The 25,264-nt window shown below is 35.7% G+C and overlaps 3 protein-coding genes and 1 long non-coding RNA gene across 6 annotated transcripts; 2 read left to right on the top strand and 2 right to left on the bottom strand.

Moving 5' to 3' along the window:
• Positions 1–4,071: 4,071 nt before the first annotated feature.
• Positions 4,072–4,734, bottom strand: LOC132180888 (uncharacterized). Its single transcript, XR_009440212.1, has 3 exons — positions 4,541–4,734; positions 4,334–4,458; positions 4,072–4,160 (listed from the first exon to the last, which is right to left on the bottom strand). It is a non-coding gene; the product is annotated as an uncharacterized LOC132180888 (long non-coding RNA).
• LOC132180887 (uncharacterized) lies at positions 4,160–12,879 on the top strand. 2 transcript variants are annotated; one of them, XR_009440211.1, is made up of 8 exons: positions 4,160–4,255; positions 4,358–4,558; positions 4,645–4,767; positions 4,913–4,950; positions 5,046–5,148; positions 5,311–7,484; positions 7,712–8,044; positions 12,811–12,879. XR_009440211.1 is itself a non-coding variant. In XM_059593873.1 (7 exons), exons 1-7 carry the CDS (start codon positions 4,187–4,189, stop codon positions 7,956–7,958), a joined length of 2,955 nt encoding a protein of 984 aa, XP_059449856.1. In that variant the 5' UTR covers positions 4,160–4,186; the 3' UTR covers positions 7,959–8,290. The 2 variants fall into 2 exon arrangements, 1 of the variants encoding a protein (XP_059449856.1); XM_059593873.1 differs by lacking the exon at positions 12,811–12,879 and having other exon boundaries at positions 7,712–8,290.
• Positions 5,542–19,684, bottom strand: LOC132180886 (protein SHORTAGE IN CHIASMATA 1). 2 transcript variants are annotated; one of them, XM_059593871.1, is made up of 11 exons: positions 19,359–19,684; positions 18,512–18,598; positions 18,334–18,420; positions 18,159–18,230; positions 15,306–17,305; positions 14,438–14,645; positions 12,506–13,000; positions 9,783–11,429; positions 9,489–9,677; positions 9,231–9,404; positions 5,542–5,625 (listed from the first exon to the last, which is right to left on the bottom strand). In XM_059593871.1, the coding sequence occupies exons 1-9, from the start codon at positions 19,665–19,667 to the stop codon at positions 9,579–9,581; spliced, it is 5,004 nt and encodes a 1,667-aa protein (XP_059449854.1). In that variant the 5' UTR covers positions 19,668–19,684; the 3' UTR covers positions 5,542–5,625; positions 9,231–9,404; positions 9,489–9,578. The 2 variants fall into 2 exon arrangements, with proteins under 2 accessions (XP_059449854.1, XP_059449855.1); XM_059593872.1 differs by lacking the exon at positions 12,506–13,000.
• A 1,746-nt stretch (positions 19,685–21,430) lies between these two features.
• Positions 21,431–23,046, top strand: LOC132180399 (low-temperature-induced 65 kDa protein-like). The gene is made up of 4 exons (XM_059593203.1): positions 21,431–21,562; positions 21,626–21,952; positions 22,061–22,807; positions 22,902–23,046. Exons 1-4 carry the CDS (start codon positions 21,484–21,486, stop codon positions 22,907–22,909), a joined length of 1,161 nt encoding a protein of 386 aa, XP_059449186.1. The 5' UTR covers positions 21,431–21,483; the 3' UTR covers positions 22,910–23,046.
• Positions 23,047–25,264: the final 2,218 nt, after the last annotated feature.

The raw sequence follows: 25,264 nt of genomic DNA, 5'->3' as shown, positions 1-25,264 counted from the left end.
ACATGATGTACTTAAGTGATTCTGTTATATGCTTGAGTTTGTTACAGCAATTATTAATTGTTGCACAACACATGTTAGATTCCTTTACCTCATACATTAGGTAGCTACCTATATAGTAATTATATAACTTAGAAGGTGCATATATGTGGGGTGGAAGTAAACTTATAGCTTTTACAATTTATTACACCAATATTGTTTTATCATTTGCAGTTGATGGTTGAGTGAAGTTGCGGAGATCGAAGTCAGGCGGATTGCGCATATTGCAGGAGTGCATTTGCCAGCCGGTCTTGTATCGTCATTTTTTGTGTTTTGATGGCATCATGTAGGATTACTGCTTTTATATATGTAGATTACTGTTGAATTTCTTTGGTATTGCACTTGTATTTTTTTTGTTTAAGACATTAGATGGCCGGTGAAACACAATGCGATTATGGGATCAATTTCCAAATGTTTTTTTTTTTTTTTGAAGTATGTCATTTGATTTAATGGATATATTTATATATTTGAAGTTGTAGTTGATATAAGTTGTGATTGGATATATTTATATTTGAAGTTGTAATGTATATGATAATGGATAGTCGGGGTAAAAAGTCCCTAAATAAAACAAAAATATAGAGGGAGTAGGGGGGAATTTTTTTTTTTAAAAAAAACCTTATTTAATGACGTGTAAAAGCATGTCGCAGTGTGACGTTCGAAAAAATGCATGTCACCAATTGGGAGTGACGTGCAAAAATATGCACGTCTCCTTTATTAGGGTGACATGCATATCTTTGCATGTCACCCCTAGGGTAACGTGTGAAAAATTTGATGTCACTATTTTTTTATTCTAGTCATCCAGATTGTTGTCATTTCACCACACGTCACAACTGAGATGTCACTACCCCAGTAATAACATTTTTTGGCTTTTGCACGTCACCTTGGCTCAATCACTAAATGGGATTATTTTTGTAGCATGCTAATATTAGCGACAATTTTATCATACAATCATAGCTTATTAGCGAATAGTAGGTATCCGTGACAACTTTTTTTGGCTATCGTGTTGTTGATGCTTATAAGCAACATGGCATTAACGACGACTATAGCTCATATTTCTTGAAGCAAAATTTATTAAAACTCTTAAAAGATTATAGGGGAAATTTAGGGTGAACGGTCAAGGCCACTCAACGAGAAAGTAATTCTTAAAGAAAGATGTCAAGATTAAGATTGTCAAGGTTTTCTTTTTTCTGGTTGGGGAGGGGGCCGGGAAGGGATAAGGTAAATACCTTGCTGACTGGATCAAAAGGTTGCTCTAGAGAAAGGATTTTGCATCACTCATTTGCCCTCAAATAGTGGTCCTTGAAAGGCTCACATAGAGCATGGAACAGCAGCCACATATGGCACCTAACTAACGCTCCTCATCACCCATAAATGCTTTGCTTCCAATAGTTGGAAATTGGAATGATGGGAACCGGACGGGTGGTCCACTATTGCACTGACGATGAGAAAAAGGAAAGATAATTTAATATTCCTTTTAATATTTACATTACGACGACGTAGTGATTTTACGAGAAGGCTCTACTAGTCTACTATATTCTCAAAGCTCATCTACTTCTTTTATTTAGCTGAAGAAAAGAATAAACTTCTCTTTTAGCTACTTCAATAGCAAGTTAAGAACTGAGTGATTTTAGCAGATCCGACCCCAAAGATATGCTTTCTGCTAGTTTAATAAAGTCTTTTTAAAAATAGAAGAAAGGTTTGTCAGAAAAATTATACAATATGTAGTCGCATTGAAGACCTATCTAATGACTAAAAAATCCCTTGAGCTCAGAAAATTAAAAAAAAAAAAAAAAAAGTAATAAAATCCTTGAATTTGAAACTACAAAAATTCTTATCTATTTATTGCTTCAGCCTTAATAAGCAATTAGACAGTTTGTACTGAGATTGGTAAAAATAATTTAGATTCTAATGAACTAACAAATTGATGGTAATTATTTGAAGTAATTTTAGGAAGCCTACTTGTGTCTTATTTGTATCATATTAAGAATGATGTAACTATTAAAATTATCATTGGACTTGTGATTGATCATTATTAAGTTTTAATTTAAAAATAATTTTAATAGATATATCATTCTTAATATGACACAAATAAAACACAAATAAACCGTTTAAAATTACTTTTTCAATTGAAAATGTGATATACCAGCTACACTCTATTCATCCAAATGGGGGAGGAGAGAGAGAGCACATGTTCCCACGTGTTTACAGAGCAATATAAGTGGGGTTTGACCCCAAATAAGGCACCAAATAATAATTACAGCACCTTTAGGTATCTTGCCAGTTGGAGAGGATATATATATATATATATATAATTGCCGAACCACTTTTCCTTTTTTTTTTTTTTTAAAAAAAGAAATTCTATATTATTAAAATTTAGACAGTTCATTTGAAATAAATAACTTAAGTAAAATGTATTATATCTAGTAGACTAGTACAATCTCCTATGAAGAATTTGTTTGAAATTGCGTTTGAAAAATAGCGTTTTTAAATCAAAAAAGCTTTTGAAAAAAAACTTCATTTTTAAGTTTTTGTCAAAAGTACGTTTTGACAATTTTTAAGCTTTTTGGACCGTTAAAAGTACTTTTAATTTTTTTACCAAACAAATAATTTTTTCTTCAAACAGACTTTTTGAGTATTAAAAATAGTTTTAAGACTCTCAAACACAGTTCCAAATAAGCTCGAAGGAATAGACAATTAACGTGAATATCATTACCAAATTACATTTTCAATTTTCTTAAAATGTCTGATTTTTTATTTTTTATTTTTATTTTTATGCAAAACTATTCCGTTTTAGTTTTAATTTTAGTTTTATGTTTTCTTTTGAAATATCCTAAAATAAAAATCCATTTTTTCAAAAGTGAAAACACTCGCTTTGATATTTTCTAAGTTACTTTCATTTCTTTTTTTAAGTCAAGATTTGAGAGAGAGGGAGAGAGGAAAATGTGAATTATTTAATATTTATGTGAAAATTAATGATACAAACCTACCAAAAGGTAAAAGGTAATTATTAAATAATATACTGTGGTAAGACGGTACACTGATAAATAGCGCAACGCCATTTCTCATTAAGCTTTCTATGAGTTGTTTAAAAAAGACAGAAAAACACTTCCTGTTTTTTTTTTTTTTTTGTTTACTACTGAAATGTTTTGTCTACTCTAAAAAATCGGGTCATAACTAATTACACTATTAAATTATTCAAGCGAAATGAAAATAAATTATTTAATAATCAATTTTTTTTTTTTTGTTGAAATGTAATAATCAAAATTTTATTTTGTTTCATCTGTTACACTATTTAAAATTTTTAAATGATATAACATTCTTGTCCTATTTAGTGGATCTTCTAAACCATGTTGAGTAAATAATTACCTAAGAGCCAAAAAAAAAAAAAAAAAAAGTAATAATAAAAAATTTAACTACCTAGAGTGAGCAACACAAAGGCACACCAACTGGGAATAAGGATCCTTGTCCATTTATGGAGAGGATCCTTGCCCCACCAACCGGCGGTGCCTTCCGTGTATCTATTTATTATTCCTTTATGACATTGATCTATCATTTCAATCAAATTCATTTTTAGACTCCATTTTTTTTAAACCTTATTTCCACAAAAATTCCATATACATATTCATTCAATTCCTATACCTTGAATTCGGAAGGAATTCCCAATTCTCTATGATATCAAGGGGATTAAATATTATATGCAATAATGCAATGAAGCTAATCATAAAAGCAGCACTGAAACCATACCTAAAAAGATGACTTTCACGTCGAAGTACTGGGTCAGTTATGTCATTTCATATCTCCCAGCCTCCTCTCCTTTTTGCAAGCAAAAAGTAAACCAGAATGTGATTGGGTCATGTTCCAGAGGATGATACGTATGGTTTGATTAAACTAGAGAAGAGAAGATTCCTATTTTCTACTGTAAACCTTGCCATTTCTTTATCGAGGCCATCTTCAACTTCGTACTTCAGACCTCTACAGTTAGTCTTTTATGCTGGAAACAAGGTTTAACAGGACCACAGCCTTTGTTTGATTTCAGAACATTCTCCTATAGCACACTAGCTGAAGACATTGTTTCCCCAAATCTCAGTGAGCTGAGTGAGACTTGTATGAAGGTTTTCCAAGATCTGAAATAGACAAAAAGACCAGAAACATGTTCAAGTCATGGAGCAAGAAGAAAAAGGTCAAGACTTTATTCAAATTGGAGTTTCAGGCAACTCAGGTATCAATTTGACCAAGTATAAGAAACAATATTTCTTCTTATTTATCATATCAGATTCTACCGAGACAAAGATATTACCTAGTTTTCCATCTCCATTTTCAGGTGCCAAAAATGAAAAAATCTGCATTGATGATATCCTTGGTGCCAGAGGATGTTGGAAAGCCGACAGTGAGACTACAGAAAGCTGCAGTTCAAGATGGAACCTGTTCATGGGAGAATCCTATCTATGAGACAGTGAAACTCATTAGGGAACAAAAAACAGGGAAACTCCATGAGAAGATCTACCATTTCATTGTTTCAACTGTAAGGAATGGTCGCAGCAGCTTCTCAGCTTTTCTCCTCTTTTTTATTGCGTTTTCTTACCAATTCCTATATGTTTGTTCTGGCAGGGATCATCAAAATCTGGTTATCTCGGAGAAGCTTCAATTGATCTCGCAGATTTTGTGGCAGAAACCAAACCGTTGACTGTTTCTCTGCCCCTTAAGTTTGCAAACTCTGGGGTAGTTCTACATGTAAGTCTCTCTCTCTCTCTCTCTCTCTCCCTTTTGTTTGAGCTCTGACTATCAATATGACAATTAATAAAACCTTAGTGTCATTGGATTGTAAAACACTTGAGTGATTTCTCAATCCTCATATTTAAAGTAATTATTGAAACAGGTGACAATTCAGAAGATGGACGAAGCCACTGATCAAAAGTAAGTAGGAAGCGCATATCATTAACAGTCAATCCATCATAACTTGTTCTTCTTGGATCTGTTTTTTCATTTGTTTACTGTTCAAATAAACTCAGAGATGGTGAAGAGCATGGAGCTCCATTTCTTTCCCATGACAAAAGCTTGAAGAGCCAACTAGGCAATTGCAGTCCAGATGAAAACTTGTACAATTTTGCTGAAGTAAGGTCTCATGTCATATATCTCTAACTGTCTTCCTTTAACAAAGTTCAGGAGTAGGACAACAATTTTAGTAAGCTTAAACATCAAAACATAAAAAATACTAGGAACAAATGACATCATCTGGATGGTCGGTACTAAGTTATTTCTGGCTTGTTTGCACAGGATGGGTATCTGAATGAAAGCACATCCCAGATTTCTGAACAAAATGGCATCTTCAGAGCATCTACTGGCTCTAGTGCTACATTAGCATCATGCTGGGATATTAATTCTATACAAAGTTCACAACCAGATCTTGGATTGAGAAGTAGTAGCATCCATCAGGAACCTGCTAGCTTCCATTCACATATCAGACAAAAGGGAATTGATGATGCCATCACCACAAAAAAACACGTTCATCAGAGATCAAACACATATTGCTCGGTGGATTCAGCTTCAGATGGAAGTTTAGTTGACTCGACAAACAGCCTTGAGGACAACCTTCCAAGAGAAAAATTGCAAGACACATCAGATGATTCCATTGAAATACTCAAAACTGAAATTGCAACTCTAATGAGGCAAGCAGAAGTATCAGAATTGGAATTACTGTCCCTTCGGAAACAACTTGTGAAGGAGAGGAAGCAAGGAGAGAATCAATCAAGAAAAATTATTAGCCTTAAAGAGGAGAAAGATACACTCGAAATAGAATGTGAACAACTCAAGTCACTGCAGAAAAGCATTGATGAGGTAGAAGCTCCAAACAGATTTCATTCTGAGATTATAGATACAAGGGTTCAATTAGAAGAGATGAGGCAAGAGCTTAATTATGAAAAGAAAATAAGTAACGATCTTCAATTACAACTGCAAAAGGCACAAGACTTAAACTCTGAGTTAATTTATGCAGTGAGAGACCTCGAAGAAATGGTGGAGATTAAAAATAGGGAAATATCTGATATTTCCACTTCCAAACTGAATGGGGATAAGAACCCAGACACACTGGAAGAACTGGGTAAAGAACATAATGATTCAGAAGAAGTAGACTTGTTGAAGGACAATATCAGAGACCTGAATGGTGAAATAGACTTCTACAAGAAACACAAGGAAGAGTTGGATATGCATATGAAACAGCTCACCTTTGACTATGAGCTTTTGAAGCAGGAAAACCATGATATCTCAATGAAATTAGAGCAAAGCCAAGTACAACAACAGATGACACAAAATGAATGTTTAGTGTCTTTGGCTACAATAAAAGAACTTGAATCCCAGATACAGAGATTAGAAGAAAAGATCAAGAAGCAGGCAGAGGATTTGTCAGAATCTTTGTTCTCCATCAATGAGCTTGAAGCTCAGGTTGAGGATTTAGAGAAAGAACTGGAGAAGCAGACACAATCGTTTGAAGAAGATCTAAATGCTATGACATTTGCCAAAACTGAGCAGGAACAGAAAGCCATCCGAGCAGAGGAGGCCTTGAGAAAGACAAGGTGGAATAATGCTGTTACGGCTGAGCGTCTCCAGGAGGATTTTAGAAGGCTTTCAGTCGAAATGGCATCTAAACTTGATGAGCATGAGAAGCAGGCTATGAAAGCACTGACAGAAGCTAATGAATTGCGCCTGCAGAAGAGAACTCTTGAAGAACTGCTCCAGAAATCCAATGAAGAGCTCAGACTAATTAAAGATCAGAATGAAGTACAACAGAAAGAGCTTTTGAACCAAATACATTTGAATGAAAAGCAAATAGAGAAGATGTCATTGGAACTAGCCCAAAAGTCCAAGCAACTTGAATATGAACAACTGCATGAGAGAGAAAATCATGAGGCTTTCTCGATGGAGATACAAATGCTTAGAGCAGAGGTGGAAAGGCTCACAAAAGAAAAGTATAACTTCTACGAGCAGGCAGAAACGGAACAAATCAAGACATCGATCGGCAAAAGAGAGATGCTCACGCAATCATGGAACAAAGAAAGGGGTGATTTGGAGAAAAAATTAGCTTCAGCAAAGAAGGAAGCAGAAAAAATACATGAGGAATTTATGGGTATGAGGTCCATGAAAGATGAGAAGGAAACAGTGAATAATAATCTGCTGTCAGAAGTGGAAAAACTTAGAGCCCACCACGATGAGTTAAAACATAACTTGTACAAAGAAGAATTGGAGAAAGAAAACTTGAGGAAACAGATATTTCAACTGAAGCATCAGCTAGAGAAAAAGGAAAAAGAAATCAACAGTATTGAGAAGAAGCTCATGAATTGCAATGGACAGTCTAAAGAAAGAGGAAATGGCAGGAAAAACCTGCTACTTTCTAAAATGAGTGCTACAGAAGGCATGTCAATCCAGAAAGAAGTCAGTGTAGTGCCACATGAAAGGTACAAGCATTGAATTAAGTGAACTTCAAGTCCATATCTTTTTAACTCAATCCATTGCTCCTTTAGAATTACTATCTGTTACCAACATATTAGAATTTAAGCTGAGTCACACATTTGAGTTGCACTAGGCAACTTTTATCATAGGTGGCAAAGTTGAGTTTATATTCACTGATTATTTTCTTTCACTTTTTTTATTTACCTATTTATTTTTTATTCTGTTTTAACAGGAGAGTAGAAACTTACTCGGAGAAAGAGCTGAAAGTCTCCACTTTCTGTACAAAGGATGAGTGTAATTGTACCAATTTTTCATCTGAAGTGGCATTACTGAAGGAAAGGAATAAATGTATGGAAAAAGAGTTGAAAGAAATGCAAGAGAGATATTCAGAGATAAGTCTCAAATTTGCAGAGGTAGAAGGTGAGAGGCAACAACTAGTGATGACTGTACGGAACCTCAAGAATGGTAAGAAGAATTAGCATTCCAATGTGCTAGATATCAGAGACTGGGAGCTAAGCATTGGTGGAGCAGCCAGATATGCTAAGCAATTGAACGCCAAAGCCAGGTGTGACCATTATTTCATTAAAGTGTGGTCAAGAAAACGATATCAAGTTCATAAAAGTAACATCATGCATTTATTGCTCATTCCTCCATTTAGGGATGGTATAAGCTACCAGAAAATCAACTGATTCTGCTAATATGCTCAGATGCGGATCCAAAAAAATCCAAGCCAGAAGATCTAGTCAAGAAAAATGTATTATTTTTATTATTACCAACTCAATTATTGCATCATGCAGCCTCTATTCATTCATTTATGACATTCATTAGAGGATGTAGATCTAGGAGACACTTGAATATCTGGAAATTGACACTTTAAAAAGGTTTGTATTGCTCAAAATGACAGTGAAACAAAATTCGAAATGGTATAATTTCTTTTCCTGAAAAGTAATAACTAGGCAAAAAGTTTATGGTTGGAAGATGCAATTTACCTAAAAAAGCGAGTGTGCTTCCCTTTTATGTCACTAATGAGAATACTAGGACAAATTCTTGAAGAAAATCAACATATAGAATTGTCAACTTTTCTCCCTTATTTTAGAAAGTTGAAGTATTTGGAGATCTGAAGATCAAAGTTAGTTGTCAGTTTGATTTTATTTTTTATTTTTATTTCCCACAAACCTCCTCACATTAAGTTCACTTTCCCCGGCGTTTATACCTCCCCGTTCGGAGTGGTTTTTCCTTTTTCCACTTTCTGCTAAATTATTTACTCATAGTTTAATAAAGAGTATGAGGAATGGAGTAGACTCCAACAGATAAACTACAGTACGAGGAATGGAGTAGACTCCAACAGATACACTACGAGCTGCACAGAGAGACACAGAGAGTTGTATCTAGTGCAAAGCTTAATAAAGTTATCGTATTCAAGCTTAAATAAAGCATTGGAGAATGCCTATTAGGTCTGTGCCAAAAGCGTTTATGCATTAACAAGAAATCAGTGAAGTCAGTTCAATATTTTTGATCATATCTTCTAACTTTTAGCATAAACAGGGTATCACATGCGGGAAATGGATCCTCTCAATTTCAAATGAAATGGAGAGGAGCCATTTAGGCAAAATGGTGTAAAAATGAAGACAAAAATATCCTCATCTTTAAAGAGAAAGACAATTATGTTCCAACATTTTGCCTAAATGGCTCTTCTCCATTTCATGAAATGGAGAGGATCCATTTCCATCATATGCAATGTTGGAACTTACCATTAAAGAGGCTAACTGTAGATCTGCTTCAGAAAGTGTTGCAGTATTCTACTTGTAGAATGGCCAGGGCATCAGATGCAAAGATATCATTAAAAGCCCACATATATATGCTTTAAAATATGTTTCAACATCTCTGTCATGTTGATGCTATTGCAGCAGGTTCAGGCTTCATGGCTGCACGAAATAACCAAGTTAAATGACACCCATAACACCCATAACACTCACATATCTTTCTATGTTTAGACTCAGAAAAGATACCGTTGTTAGGTGCAGGATTTCAGAACCAACTGGATTTTTTCCATTATGATCCTAAATCAATACACTTTGCAGAAAAACTTTCTTGCCATCTTATATTTGATTCCGGAACTTTTTGCTCAGACCATGAGTTTTATCACCCCAGACCAGCTTAGTTTGGCCTCCACTTCCATTCGTTGCAAAAGATAGTGTCTGAAGTTGATTGAGTGTTAAGTTGTATTAATATAAACAGAACTGCCGCAATGTTGTATGCGTTAAAAGGAAACTGTCTATGATATGAAAAGGGGGAGTAGACACCTGTCGTGCTCTCTTATCAGCAGGGGTCCATGTGGGAAGAAGAGAGGATGAACTTTTTTTGTTTTTGGATGAGCTTGATGACTGTACAGATTGCTTCTGCTTCTTTTGTTCTGGCATCTTTCCAGCACTACTGCCTCCTTGGTACTTGAAAAATTCAAGAATAGAGGGACTTCTTCTCTTAGAAACCTTTGATATATTCCCTGAATACCCTAAACAAGGAGAAGATGTGTCGCATGGAAGGGACTGCTGACGCAATCTGCTTTTTTCCCTGATTCTGTTAAGAAACTCTATCGTCCAGGGTGAATTTTGATGCGGATGGGCTGAACTGAGTGCATTTGAGAGCGGTGTTCCACAATAAGATGGCATTCCATTCTCTTGGAATGATAACCCCTTTGAATTTCCTGCAGATCTCTGTGATAAACACTCCTCTAAGAGCACTCCACGTTGTTTTACAGGCAAAATATCATTTTTGAAATCTGTATTTGGGTAACCATTAGCTCCTTCTGGCAAAGTTTGCCTCTGATCCTTCTTAAATCTCCAGATATCTGAATTTGAGTTGATCTCAGCAGCCATTGAGCAAGGAGGATGATCGCCCTTACCAAATGACAACTTTCTGACAGTTTTATGCTTTCTTGTGGAATTGTTATCCATCTCAGGTACCAAAAGAGAGACATTCATGGAGTTACCGATAGAAGAATAATCCTGACCTGATACAGGACTCTCAGTTAGGTCAATAACTTCACCGATAATATTCTCATTTAGATTCCCAGATTTCTTCATCCTGCACCAATCGAAAGTGTTCATCGTAGCTGAATCTGATGCCTGATTTTGACCAAACATGAAATAGCCCTTTTTTTTCTCAGTTGATATCTTAGGACTTTCAGAAAACTCAAAATCGTATGGCTTGTTAACACTGGAGGGATTTATCGTCATCCCCATATCCAATCCCAGTTTTTGACCAAAAAAACCATTTGTAGGTAAACTAGGTTTACTTATCTCATCAAATATCTCGGGATCTTTTGACATCCCTGAATTATATGGCTTGGACACTGTAGAAAGCTCCAAAGTGTCATCAGTGAATAGGTTTAGTGGCGTAAAATGGAGTATTTCATCCATATTTACGTCAATTTTTTGAGGGATACCACCATATTTTCGTCTTTTTCTTCCAAAATCCACATTAATCCGGCACCTTTCTGAGTCAGGACCAGAGGATACTGAGGAGCAGTCTGTCATTATAGATTTAGAATCCTCCAGCTCACCATATTTGCACAGAGCACCAAACAATGTGACACTCTCCTCAGAAACATGGTATTTTTGGATTGCACGGATCCTGAATTCATGAGACCATTCAAGAAATTCAATGAGAATACCTCCTGAAGACAGTATTGCATGAGCTGTCAAAGGATTAAAGGACGGAAACTTAGCAAGAAATGATTCTGCTAGAGTTTCTAACTCGGGCATTTTAGGATAAAGACCCCTAGTCAACTTAGTGCCATAACTGATGCAGCTCAATATAATTTCATCAGTCAACTCAGATGAATAGGAGCAAAAGAGCTGCAAATCAATTCCCAGGCTCGCTGCCGCAGCATAGAGTTCATCTGAGGATTCCATTATGGTGGAAAGGAAGCTGCTTTCTCCCTCAAAGACCTGAGAAAAATAATATTAGATATACAAATGAAGGGTTCCAAATGAGTTCAGTGCGTGAGTCATAAGTAACTGTCAAGAACAATCAATAGGAAATTTTTTTATGAGTAATAATCTACAGTACTAACTTTCATCTTCCAACCAACCATCTAGACTATTCTACCTCACTGTGCAGACTATGATATGCCAAGTTTTCAATGTTGTGATATACACTAGATTCCATTACTCTTGCCAGTAGATAAAGCAGTTAAAAGTTCCATTTATAATTAAATTGGCTAAACCTGCCCAAGCCAAGCATACAAAAGCAATTATATATTAGAACAAATCAACACCTTTTTTCAATCTCGTTTTAATTAACAAAACTTTGTCAAAAGCAAACACCACAATGGTTAAACCCTGGTACATGGGATGTATCAGCTGAACAAACTCATACCATTTAAATATGAAACCATGCCAGAATATATCCTTATGAAGTGACTTTCTAGATCATTTTCGTTTCATGCCCATAAACTGTCTAAAGTTGTTTACAGGAATATCTCTAATACATGGACGAAATGAAGGAGTTTAATTCATAAAATGCAGGAGTCATCATGGAAGCTGGTGCTATGTTAAACCCTACTCCAATGTATCAGTAGTTTTTTTTTCCTGGTTGTAGCATATGAATGAGGTTGAAGGAAGGATAGATCATTCTTATTCGAAGTATCCCAAGAACCTCAAAAAAATTCTGAAAAAGAAATATATAAACACATGCGTCCGCGCATCCATTATTTTTGCCTTTCGAGACAAGGGCTTAAAAGAGCTGATATGAGTTAAGTATTAGGCTGCTCAAGCATGGATGATGTATCGTAGGAGCAGTCTTGAGTGAAAAATCAAGTAAAGCTAAATACTAGGTTGCCCAGATCTTTTCTTTCACAATCTGAGCATCTCAAGCCAAACTCGAAGAGACTCAGTTTGTCTTAGAGCCCTGCTGGAGAATTCATTAGTTTCTCTATAGAATCGTTTGACAAAATAAAAAATAAAAAAAGGTTCAGATTTAGCTATACCCCTAGGTATACCAGTCATATAGGTATGGGAATTACCAGAATGCAGCCACTGAATGCAAAACTCAGCAACGTTAAAACATTTGTCGCAATATCCTCAACGCACAAAGGTAAACATGAAGAAGCTTCATCTAATGCAGTTGCTTTCTTTCCAATGTTTCTCGAATCATACCACACTAGGCAAATAGCAGAACTGATTATAATATCCACTGGCAAATCTAAATCTCGTTCCACAACTTGTGCTCCTTCTTTCTCCATTGTAAGAATTCTTTGGTAGGTACTTCTTCGGGATAATATCATTTCCTTATCACAATTTTGAGTGTTCACAATAATGACTGTTTCAGGGGAAGACACCATGGATTGCAAAATATTCTCTGATTTCATTGGAACTGGAACAGTGGGAACTGGCAGAGGCATACAGCAAACTTCTGCTTCATTGGCAGCTCCTGAAGATCCCATATTAAGCTTTTCCTCAATGGGTAAAAAGTTTAGCAGTTTCTCTAGCTTCAGGATGTTCATATTCTCATCCTCTTCCTAGGATAAAAACTAGTGTAAGCATAGTTGAAAGCTGACAGGTCAACAACATGAACCAAGAATTGACATTAACATTAGAAAGAGACTGCTTATTCCGATACAGAGATGGAACATCCCTTAGCAGATTGATATCACAAAATCTTAATCCATCATAAAAAATGATCTCAAATTTGACATTATCTAATGTCCGAGTGATGATACACAACATGCCGGGCGTGCATGAACAGTCATGCACGCCCGGCTAAATTTTTTATTTTTATTTTAATTAAAATATTAAAATATTATATTTTGTTATTTTAAAATATTAAATCAGCCGGGTGTGCATGACTGTTCATGCAGCCGGTGTTATCATCACTCTCTAATGTTCATCTGAAAAGCATCATTTTGTTGGTGTTTTTAAAAAATCAGATCCAACTATTATGCCATAATTCTTCCCAAGGTAATTTATCTAGTTAAAGGAGAAATGACCAATATTTTGAAAAGAACATAAAAAGAACTATAACCCCTTTTGCAAAACACTTCAAACTACCATTTCAGTACTTAGCATTCCAAATCCATACTTTTATATTGTTGACCTATCAGTTTTTAACACCAAAATCTAACGAAGAGTGCAAATTGACATGAAAGTATAGATTTAGGGTACTAAAGTACCGAAAATAGTAGTTTGGGAGGAGGGGCTTAGCTGTAGTTTCCCAAAAAGCAAAAATCCCAATATCTCCCTCAAAATATTTTCTCCACTTTTACGTTTTCTAGCTCTTAGTGGACCCCTAATATTATCAGTTGTATGCATTTTACTGTTTTCTGGTTCTATCTATAATAGGGATTAAGTTTTTTATTTTTACAGAATATTTAATCAATAAAAAAAGGGGTGGGGGGGCGGGGTGTGGAATTTGGCCAGCCAATTTAATGGACACAAAAACACATCATAAAGAGAAATATTTGGACAAGCAATATGCTTGTGTCCCTACCCAGGACTCTGCTGTGGCAGGACCAACAGTGAGTCATGACCTTTTCTCTAATTGCTACTTTTTGTGTCATCAGACTGAATCCACAGAAAGAAACAAGCATCTTCTGTTTCAAAAACTATTTTGCTCCTTTTTATTCAAATTGAATAGCATATATCTTATGTCTACCTTTAACTTGAATTTGTATTCAGCAAACTTTTAGTTGGAAGCAATCTCAGGCACACGTTTGTACTTCATCAACATATGCTAGTCAAACCAAACATATTCCCATGGAAACGTCAACGCGTAACATTCCATATTCATTTTGTAAAATAACATTTCACTCAAAATTGTGCCACAAGAATATGAGTAAATATGAGTAGAATGATATTTATAAATTATACAAGACTGACATATGACAGTTGATTAGCCAAAGACGTGTGATAAATAGACAGATAAGATATGTCTTTATGCATGTAGGGGAGAGACCTACCATTATTATTTCAGTATTATGGGGCATATCAACACCTTCACAAAGGGCTTCGCAAGCACTAAATTTATCCAGTTCTACTCTCAAGAAGTGAAGAGGGGGCAACCCAACCAACTCTGGGGAAAGAGAGGATACTTTGGAAGAGCCATGTGAACCTCCATATTCCAAGATTTTGCTGAACTTGTTGAAGGGAAATAATGCAGAAACATGCCTTGAGTAATAAGAAAGGAATTATTATTTACAGTTTTAGAACTCCTTCAAAATAAGCTTACAATAGGCATTTAAGTATACAGTGCACTTCTCCACTAAACAAAAGACTGATCCACACTTGCACGAAAACAGACATTCTAGAAATATAAAATCCCAAACTATCAAAAAACAGATACTTAATAGAGTTATTGTAAACAACAATAACCAAGTCCAATACCAATCCAAATTTTAGTTTAAGGGAAATGAGGACAAGAAATTACTGATGCAAAGGAAATAAGCCATAGCAACAATAAATTGGACATAAATTCTACCATCACAAGGATTTTTCCCTCATTTGACTCTCACTTCCAAGAAAAAGGATTGGCAAGACATTAGTTTGACTTTTTTTCTTGCAGAGGTGCTGCACAAGCTAATATGATTGAAATCCTTTTTCACAGTAAAGAGGAAACAAGAAAACAACTAGACAAATCTGAAACTTCAACAGATATAGACATAGATGATATTGTTCAGAACTGAAAACAATCAGGCATGTTATGCAAAGCTCTATCTTCTACCAATGGTGAGTACATCTTACTATTCCTTACTAGACTAGTGCCATATTAAAGATCTCCTATTAATAGGGATTCAGTGGAATACCACGGCTTATGAGACTAAAACTTACTCATGGGATACCAATAGGCAATCTGTAACCAACAGTGCATCCATTCTAGCATTTGTGAAGTCAGTTTTGCACAGATCTGGTTGATTTGCATGTGCATAATAATTCTGGAACTCACTAAATGATAATCCCATAGACATCAACAAACTCTTCAACGATCGCCAGAAAATTTCTTCAGCCACAATCAACACTTTCAAATCACTCTGGTTAGCGTTTGAACGTAAAATCTTCTGGATAGAAGTCAGTGAGGGATGTGAGTTAGTTACTTCTCTGTCAACCTTCCTGTGTGCATCTTCAATCAAGGACCATACGGTGCCTAGACTTGACTTTAAGCATTCCAAGCTTTGGCATAACTTGTCCACATATAGATGAGCTGGATGGATGCCATAGAAACACATGTACCAAGCCGTCTGTTTAATTGCACATAAGGTAACAAATACCATAATGTTTCCATCTCTATGAGAAGTGGTTCTTTTTCCGCTTGCTTTCTTAATGCAGTCCATTAACTTTTGTTTTGGAAGGCTGAGCAATTTAAAACTACCTGCAGCTAGAAATGGGAGATCTGTCTTTACCAGATCTCTTTCATTCTGCAAGATGGCTAGGTAGCTCTTTTCAAAGTTGTCCATGATGGCCAGAATACTATCAGACAGCTTAACTTGATACAGCAAAATATCACTCCTCTGCAATTGTACTCCAGTGGATGCACATGCTGCCCTTGAGTTACTGGATGGAACATTAGGAAATGTAGCATTAGTGTCAACTGCCTTAATAGCAGAGTCATTATTTTCCCAAGCATTAGCTTTCCGAGGATTCAAGAAAAAATCAAGATCATTAAATTGTGACATAGACTTGAATAACAGCAAAGCACTCTCGTTATCTTTTTCAGCTAAATGTTCTCCAGTTCCTGGTTGTGGACATTCATCATCCAACAATTTGTTTGAAGCACCTCCCACCATATGACCAGTAGGCACAGAAATGCCACAAAAAAGCAACTTTTGTGATTCCTTCTTTTCTTCTGTGTTTTGCCCATTCAAATCATTATCTGAGAAAACAAAGTCAAGTAGCAACGTCCCATCATCAAGAGATTCCAGATCAAAATCAAAGCTATGTGAATTTACCTCCTCCAACATACTCTGATAGGAAGAATAGATTCTAGTGTTGCATTTATCTTTTTCCAAAAGATGCCAATCCAAGTATATCCCGTCAGATACAGATAGAGGCCATGGATTTAAGTCAGCTAGTTTTTCCACAACAATGGAGCATAGTGACCTTATCTTTTCATGATCAGAGAAAAGTGGTACAGGCAATGATTTGAATGTGTTATCTACCAAGGCTAGCTCATAGCTAACAATCAACTCGTTGAAATTCTTAAAGTTCATGTCTTCCCTGAACATCCAGTCACATGTTTCTGGTTCATCTGCTCTCTGTGTTGAAAAAAAGACTTCAAAATGTGGAGATGAGTCCATGTCAAGGAACTGGAATTCCTGAAAAATAACAGGGCTTACTAACAAGGAACAGTCAACATGTGATATTCCTTCACATGAGGAGTTTCCTTGAACCTGTGAAGTTTCCATGATGCTTATGAAGTCCATTTCTGGGAAAATGTCCACTGATCCCAACCCAGGTTCCAGGCATTGGTTTGATATACAATGATCTGAAAGAAAATGTGATATATCATATTCCCTAGAACCCAAAACTTCCTCGCCGTTAATGACCATGTTACCTTTCTGAAGCCAACAACATTGGGGTTCAGTGTTTCCAAGAAATGAAAGAAGTTCTTCCTCTACAGAAAAGTATGTGCAACTTTTCAGACTCATCTCATCAACTTCTAGAGAGGGAAATACGCTTTGATGGAAGTACATTTGATCCTGAACAATGCCCTCATCTTCCAAGACGTAAGCCTTTTGCTCCATGTGGAACTCTGCAGTAACATTTTCAACCGAATAAATCAATTCTTGAACCTCATGAGGGGACTGCATTGTAAGTGCTTGCCTAAGAATTTCCTGCAAAAAAAGGCCCAAGTTCAGAAACAAATCAAGTAATTTTTTTATTGTAGGAATCCTAAACAGATAACAAATTGCAAAAACAGAAAAATGACCCCTGGATAATGTTAGACTCCATATAAAAAACTCCTGTTATAAAGTAATGTTGTGAGGCAGCAATACAAACAAGTTACCATCAAAAAATTAAAATATAACAAAGTAACTACCAATATACTTTTAATGAATAAAGTATCTCTCTTATTTTGCCTTCTTGTGACCCAAACATAATGGTTTCATGTTTTCATGTTCAAGCCACAAGGCTAATCCTATATATATTTATATGGCATGAGTACCTAATCATATCAAAATCTAGAAACCGTTTTACTTTTTGTTTCATATCATAAATGAAATAAATATAGACAGCAAGAATAATCTATGGCAAATGATTTTTACACCATGTAACCTATGATGACCTGTAATATTCATGCTAAAGGATTCAAGTCAATTCACTTATCTGATATAGGAAGTCCAACTAAGAGCCTCTTTGAGAGTAAATAGCTTTCTTTTTGAAGTTTAGATAATACCAACACAAGATGATTAACAGGAAAGAGAAGTAATCAGCAGTAAATAGATATCTAAAAGAAATTGAAAAAAAAAAAAAGGGAGGCTACTCAATGATGTCTTCCTGAGACAATTAGAAACCAAACCACCCACCGCACTATCCATGGAAAAGCAGCGTTGAACCAGTTAAACACCCCCCACCCCCCCAAAAAAAAAAAAAAATCTCAAATCACCGTGTTAGATGATAACTATTAGTAGTTATAGCCACTAAAACTACAAAAACTATGAATTATAAAATGGTTAAGATATATACCAGATTATTTTCATTGTTTGGAACTCCATACGAAATTTGTATCTGCTCTTTCTCAAAAAAACAAGCATTTTCCTGCAAAATACAGCCACAGTTAAGGAACCAAGAGTACATTCCATTAAATTTCAAAAAGTTGTGGAAACCAAATTATCCATTATTTTGTACACATTCATTTTACCAAAAAATCATCCAGCTCTGGTGTTTCGAATTGGATTACTTCATATCTACTTGCTTCCTTATCACAAACAGCAATCCCATCATCCTTCTGCAATGAAATGAGTTATACTCTAAAGAAAACCCCTGACGAGACCAAACAAGAGCATGAAATAAAGCTAGCAAGGAAGCCATTATCATACTTTTGGCAATTCAATCTCTAGAGTTTCAGATCCAGAAGTTGTTTGACTCTCCACTTCCTTCTCTTCGTAGAGAACCGCAGCTTCTTGCTGCAAATCAACACAATCTATATAAACTAAAGGGATCCCAACGAGCTAAAGTCCCAGATACCTCAAAATCCTCAACTAAACTTGCACGAGAATTTCAATAAATGTAAGTTCAGATTCAAAATTCTTTTGCTTCCACCTGGTTGTCATTAATGCAAGAACTGTCATAAAACTGAATTTCTGAACTAAAAAGATCAAAATTAAGCTTAGAGTGTAAGTTTTAAGACTTCAAAACTTTTGTTGTTTCCAGTTTCAATATATCACATAGCTTAATAGCTTCTTGCGGATCATGCATTTACTTGAATAAAATGTTTTGCCTTCAATACCGAATTGATTTATATAACAAAAATTTATCATCCAAAAATAAATAAATAAACATCATATTCACATTCAAAAACGGCTTTCTCGGATGTTTGAAAAACATTAGTCAAGAAATAATCGAGTACATCCAAATTACACTGCTTTAGATTAAATTCTTCTTTCAAATTCCAAAGCAGAATTAATTAAATTGAGAAGAACAATACACTTCGATAACTAAAAGGCCAGAAAACAAAAGCAAAAAGAGACAACATCTAAAATCACAATATATTTAAATCAAGCTCACTTTTCACTTCAATAACAAACCCTAACAACTTCACTCGAACACTTAAACAGAAGAATCAGGCAAGAAGAACAACTTCAAACACCAAAACCTAACAACTTCACTGGAACATGAAAACAGCAGAATCAGGCAAGAAGATAGCCAATTAATCTGGCGATTCACCTGCAAAAGGCGAGCCTCGTCGAAGCAAGCATTGCGGCTCTGAGACGGAACAGGCGCACCGAGGTCTTCGATTTTGGCATCGTCGATGTGGTGAGGGAGAGCGGCGGAGAAGAACTTGGAGAGAGCGGAATGGATGGGAAAAGAGTGGATTGGGAGGAAGACGTTGAGGGGCGAGAGGAAGGGGACGAGGTCGTGGAAGGTGGAGAGAGGGGCAGGAGAGAGGCGGGGGACTGGGAGGTGGAGGAAGGTTAGGGGTTCTAGCGTTTGGCTTGGAGAGAAGTAGTCGATGTTGAGGAAGCGAGTACGCATTTCATACAGATAACGGACTGGTTTTGGAATCGGAATTGAATTGAATTGAATTTTGGCGGTCTAAGTTGGGGGTGGCTTTTATATCAGCGGTCGTCAGGGTCTTGCTAAGTTGCGCACTAGGTGCGCATTGTGCACCATTTGTACGCGCAGAATAATTGAAGTATTGAACCAACTACCAATTACTCATCTATGAATTTTTTTCAAATTACTCATTATGTGATGTCTATCATCAGTTAAATATTTTAAAGTGCTGCCACACAATTTTTTTTTTTTTCCTAAGCAAATAAGAATAGGATACAAGGAATCAAAAAACTGAAAAGAGGGTTAGACTCTCCGACAATAAACTCAAAATAGCAATACAAGCTAAAAATACAAACAAATAAGAAATGAGCTAAAAAATTGCCCGGTCAATAGACCAAGAAATGACACCATCAAAGTAGTGTTTGAAGTAAGTCAGAAGGCTTACCAGCTTTGAAACAACAACACCCACCAAAAGGAGACTGTTGAATGAGAGGCATTGAATTCTAATCTGAATCCGTTTAAAGGGAGTAACGATCTCCGGTTGATGAAACAATCTCCACAAAAAGATCAAACTAGAGAAGATAAGAGAGATTAAAAACCACATACAAAAATAGAAGAAGAACAAAACAAACATAAATACTAGACATAAAACAAAATACAATAAAGTAAGCAAAAAACCCTCAATAGCAACAGCAGCAACAAAGGCCGGCGCATGTAAGCTACTCACCGGCGTGTGATGAACACACACCAGTAATGGAGACCAGAGGGCAAAAATTCAGAGGACCAAAAAAAAAAAAAAAAAAAAAAAAGGTAGGGTGGCTTGCACGGCCACCCCCTTTCTCTGGGGAGTGGCCACTTTTGGTTTTTTCTTTTTTTATTTATATTTATTATTATTATTATTATTATTATTTATGTAATTGTAATTGTAATTTTTCTTTTTATATATATATTTTTTATTTATTAAAAGAGATGCATCACTTTTTTTTATTGGGTATGATATGACAATATCATTAAAAATTTATCAAAATGTAGACGAAATAATCTATTTGATAACAATTGAAAACTTATGGAGTGATTTAATTAATAAAAATTTATGCCCCAATTATAAGGAGTTCAATTAGATGATATGGCACATTATGGATTTGAGGTAAGTTTGTGGTTTTAAAAAGTAAAGAAGTAATTTTTCCTGTGCAAGTATTTCATTTACGTAATATCGTCACATGGAAATTCAAATCATTCCACTTACAGCTTATATTTTAAGCCGAGACATTACAAATTCAAAAATAAATTTTACATGTCTTGACAGACATGATACGAAATACAATTTAAGAAAAAAAAAAATTAGTGACTCAATTTTGTATCATAGTGGATGAATCCAAAAGAGACCAAATAGCTCTTGATTAATAGAACTTTTCTTTAATCTTTTGTAGTTAAGTTTTAAGAACAATGCAAGGGACTACTTCGAGTGATCCTAATAAAAGGAGCAGTTAACTCTCTAGGTTATCCAATCCGCTCCTGATAAGATCGTCCACCGCAAAAAGAACACCGTCACGCAACGTTGTGCCACGTGTACAAGTACTTACGTATTACGTGTCACCGAACGGAGACGTGTCGGTGTTGCTACACGTGTGCTCACTGATAAAACGCCAGAGCCATGCAAAGGTGGTAAAGCTCTGTGTTTTGGTCTTCTCTATATACTTCCAATTTTTTGTCTTTCTCCTTTGTAGTTTGCACACTCTGTTTCTTGGACAGTAACCATAACGACCCAATTAAGCAGTTTATTTTCTTTGAAAGTATGGATTCACGTATAGCACATCCTCATGGTCACAATTACGATGATCATGACCCCCATAATGCTGCACCGCATCCAGCTGGTAAGATCTTTAATGTAATTTGTGTTCTCTGTTCTTGTGGTGATTGTTAAAGTTTTGTTTCAGTGGCGCCCCAAGGTGAAGATGAGCACGCCCATGAGAGGAAATCGGTGATCAAGAAGGTGAAGGCAAAGGCAAAGAAGATAAAGGACACGCTCAAGAAGCATGGCCATCATGACCATGAACACGATCATGATTATCAACGCGCTGGCCATCATATTCCTGATGATCATGATCTTGACGAGGAAGATGACGACGATGAAGAAATAATTGAAGACCCAGAAGTTCACGGTGAGTCAGAAGAGAGATACGATACCAAAATCAATGAGCCAATTACAGTATCACATTCTCCTGGAGTTTATGGGATCAAAGCCCCTGATCCAACGGGCACAGGTAATCAGATTTGTTGAATTTATTCATTTTTCAGTTCTTCGAAATATCTACTAAATTATCTCTCTTACCTAATTAGTAGAAGTAAAATCTCAGTACTTTTAAAATCAGGTGATAAGGTAGTAGGAATCACCCCAATACTTCAGTCATTTGTCAAAATGAATGTCCATGATGAACCGGATCCAAAATCCGCTGAAGTAGCAGACCATAACTTGCCCATTTTAACCTCCGATCAGTTTACCAAATTGCCCAGTACTGGAAGCCATGACCAGTTCTCTCCAGAACCAGTTCCCCAAGAGGCCAAAGCCATCCGAGATAAACCTCAACTCCCAAAAAGCTTCGAGACAACCAAACAGCAAAACCACCCACATGAAGTGTACGGGAAACCATCAAACCAGAGCAGTTACTCTGAGAAAATCTCATCTGCCACCTCTGCCGTCGCTGACAAACCAATCTCCGCGAGTAATGCTGCTGCTTCAAAGCTCGTATACGGTGAGAAAGTGCATGGCACCAGCAATGAATCGGAGTGTGGGGTCAAAGGACAAGACAAAGGAGTGTCTGTGAAGGACTATGTTCTGGAGAAGCTGAGGCCTGGTGAAGAGGATAGGGCGCTATCTGAATTGATTTCAGATGCTTTACATAAGCAGAGGATGGAAGAGCCAGGGAAGGAAAAGGATATGCGGCCTGTGGGGAAGGTGACAGAATCAAAGGAGGTGGCAAGGCGGTTAGGCACCAAGGATGAGAGTCATGGGGAAAGGACGCAAAAGGGTGTGGTGGATAAGCTTAAAGGAACTGTAATTGGTTCATGGCTCGGGTTAGGTGGAGAATCGAAATCCCAAGTTCCTCAACAGCCGCATGGTAATTATGATCTGGCCGGGCCTTCATTCCTGGTTTTAAGGTTTGGTGAGAAAAGCGCCTTTCATTCAGAACTCTTCTTTTTGTTTCATTACAGGTGAGTAGGGTATTTCAAATGCCGAAGGAAGAAGGCTTCAGAAGAACTAAGAAGAGTTGATCGTCAAGTGTGTGTTCTTTTAATCAAATGAGTTAATGGCTTGATGTGGATAGAATAGTATAATAAGTGGACTGACATTACATTTGTGGCTGCCAGTTTATCCACGAATCGGTTTGGATCCACTTAGGCACTTACGATGGCGGTGTGTGCATTCTATTTGTACGTACCTATAGAACTGTTCAAGTTTCAACCAAAATTAGGGAATCTCTCAATCTTTAGTTTCTAAAACTTACTAGATAATCATAAAAGCATACTAATTGAGAAAAAAAGAAAAAGAAAACAGTAATTCTATAATTTAGAATACCTATAGAATCCATTAACTGATCATGTGAATTGAGTTTTCTAATGTAGAGAGAGGAGAGGGATCTTCTCATGTTTTTTTTTTTTTTTGGCTTTTTATTTATTTATCATAGATTTCTATCTTAATTAGGGGTTACCTTCTGCAAATGGTTTATTCCATCTAATTAATAACGATTATGTTCCTACGAAATTAAGGTATATAATACTAACAAATTTAATGATCACTTAATAATATTTTGGAGACTGGTACTCTCGGTCCAATGGTGTTGCCACCGGTTTTCTTTCCTACGGGAGCTGTGGACTGAAAAATAGTCCCAGTTGATACATTGGGTGCTTTTCCTGGTTTTGTGTGGACCACAATGGATTTTTTTTAATTATTTAAAAAATGGTTTTCTTTCTTTCTTTTTTTTCTTTTTTTTCAGCTCTATATAATTTATTTTTAATTCTATACTTGTCAATTTCTTCCAAAAAAAAGTTATTTCTACCACAAAAAAAGTTATTTCTACCACACAATTTGATATGTTTTTCCAATTAATCAATTTAGTTTATTGTTTAAACAGAAGGATAAAAAATGTTTCTCTTAAAACTTTAGATGGACGAAAAATTGTTTAAACGAATTCAAATTTGGTCAAACCAAAGTTTAACGTAGACACTAACATTTACCGCGATCTTGGCACCGATACCATAAGACAATTTACTTTTTTTGTAAAATGAAATATTCATAGCCTCTACCAGCCCTCCTAGGTTCATTAGGGGCGGAATATTAGTAATATTGGATTGTTCATCAATCCAAAAAGTGACGTTAACATCGTTTGCTGAGAGAACGGTTTCTGCAAGTTGAATAATAGTTCACAACAAGAAAACCAATGAACCTTTGGTTACCAACTTAGATTGAGCTTCAATAAATTTTGGCAGTCGATTCCCCAATACAGACTCTATTCTCTTGGGATAATCAACGTATATAACCGGATCGACGAGCCTACTAATATTATGAATAATTAGCCGCAAGGATAAAGTAATTAATCTTCTTTTTTAATTATTAAAAAAATGTTTTTTTTTTCAAGCTGTATATCTTTTATTTTTAATTCTATACATGTCAATTTCTTCGAAAAATGTTATTTCTACCACTCAATTTGATATGTTTCTCCAATTTATCAATTTAGTTCATGGTTTAAACTGAATGACAAAAAATATTTCTCCTAAAACTTTGGATGGACAAGAAATGGTTTAAACGAATTCTAATTTAGTCAAACTAAAGCTCAACGTAGATACAAATATCCACTTTGACCTTGGCTCTAATACCATGAGACAATTTTATTTTTTATTTTTTATTTTTTTTGTAAAACGAAAGATTCATGGTCTTTACCAGCCTTCCTAGGTTCGTAACTGGTTAGGGGCCGAATATTAGTGATATTGGATTGTACATCAGTCCAAAAAGTGACGTTGACACTGTTTGCTGAGGGAACGGTTTCTGCGTAACCCGCAGAATAATAGGTTACAACAAGAAAATCAATGGACCCTTTTACTACTTGGATTGAGCTTCCGTGAATTTTGGCAGTCAATTCCACAATACAGATTTTAGACTTTCGGGATAATCACCGTATATAACCGGATCGATGAGCCTACCAATATTTTGAATTATTAGCCGCAAGGTTAAAGTAGTTAATCTTCTTTTTTAATTATTAAAAAAATTGTATTTTTTTTTTACCAACCGTATATCTTTTATTTTTAATTCTCTACATGTCAATTTTTTCGAAAAATGTTATTTCTACCACTCAATTTGATATGTTTCTCCAATTTATCAATTTAGTTCATGATTAAAACTGAAGGATAAAAAATGTTTCTCCTAAAACTTTAGATGGACGAAAAATGGTTTAAACGAATTCAAATTTAGTCAAACCAAAGCCTAACGTAGACACCAATATCCACTGTGATCTTGGCTTTAATACCATGAGACAATTTATTTATTTTTGTAAAATGAAAGATTCATGGTCTCTACCAGC

The sequence above is a fragment of the Corylus avellana genome, chromosome ca5 (assembly GCF_901000735.1).
Source record: "Corylus avellana chromosome ca5, CavTom2PMs-1.0".
NCBI lineage: Eukaryota > Viridiplantae > Streptophyta > Magnoliopsida > Fagales > Betulaceae > Corylus > Corylus avellana.
The sequence above is the reverse complement of the archived record's forward strand: the minus strand, read 5'-3'. Positions and strand labels throughout refer to the sequence as shown.

Bases quoted from the DNA above. Each gene is read 5' to 3' on its own strand.
- LOC132180399 (XM_059593203.1), top strand. From the start codon at position 21,484: ATGGATTCACGTATAGCACATCCTCATGGTCACAATTACGATGATCAT. The intron at 21,563-21,625 runs GTAAGATCTTTA...GTTTTGTTTCAG, and splicing joins TGCTGCACCGCATCCAGCTG to TGGCGCCCCAAGGTGAAGAT. The intron at 21,953-22,060 runs GTAATCAGATTT...TTTTAAAATCAG, and splicing joins CCCTGATCCAACGGGCACAG to GTGATAAGGTAGTAGGAATC.
- LOC132180886 (XM_059593871.1), bottom strand. From the start codon at position 19,667: ATGCGTACTCGCTTCCTCAACATCGACTACTTCTCTCCAAGCCAAACG. The intron at 17,306-18,158 runs GTATATATCTTA...CTTTTTTTGCAG, and splicing joins CAAACAATGAAAATAATCTG to GAAATTCTTAGGCAAGCACT. The intron at 14,646-15,305 runs GTAAGTTTTAGT...TTATTACTCAAG, and splicing joins TGCCTATTGGTATCCCATGA to GCATGTTTCTGCATTATTTC.
- LOC132180887 (XM_059593873.1), top strand. From the start codon at position 4,187: ATGTTCAAGTCATGGAGCAAGAAGAAAAAGGTCAAGACTTTATTCAAA. The intron at 4,256-4,357 runs GTATCAATTTGA...CTCCATTTTCAG, and splicing joins TGGAGTTTCAGGCAACTCAG to GTGCCAAAAATGAAAAAATC. The intron at 5,149-5,310 runs GTAAGGTCTCAT...TTGTTTGCACAG, and splicing joins ACTTGTACAATTTTGCTGAA to GATGGGTATCTGAATGAAAG.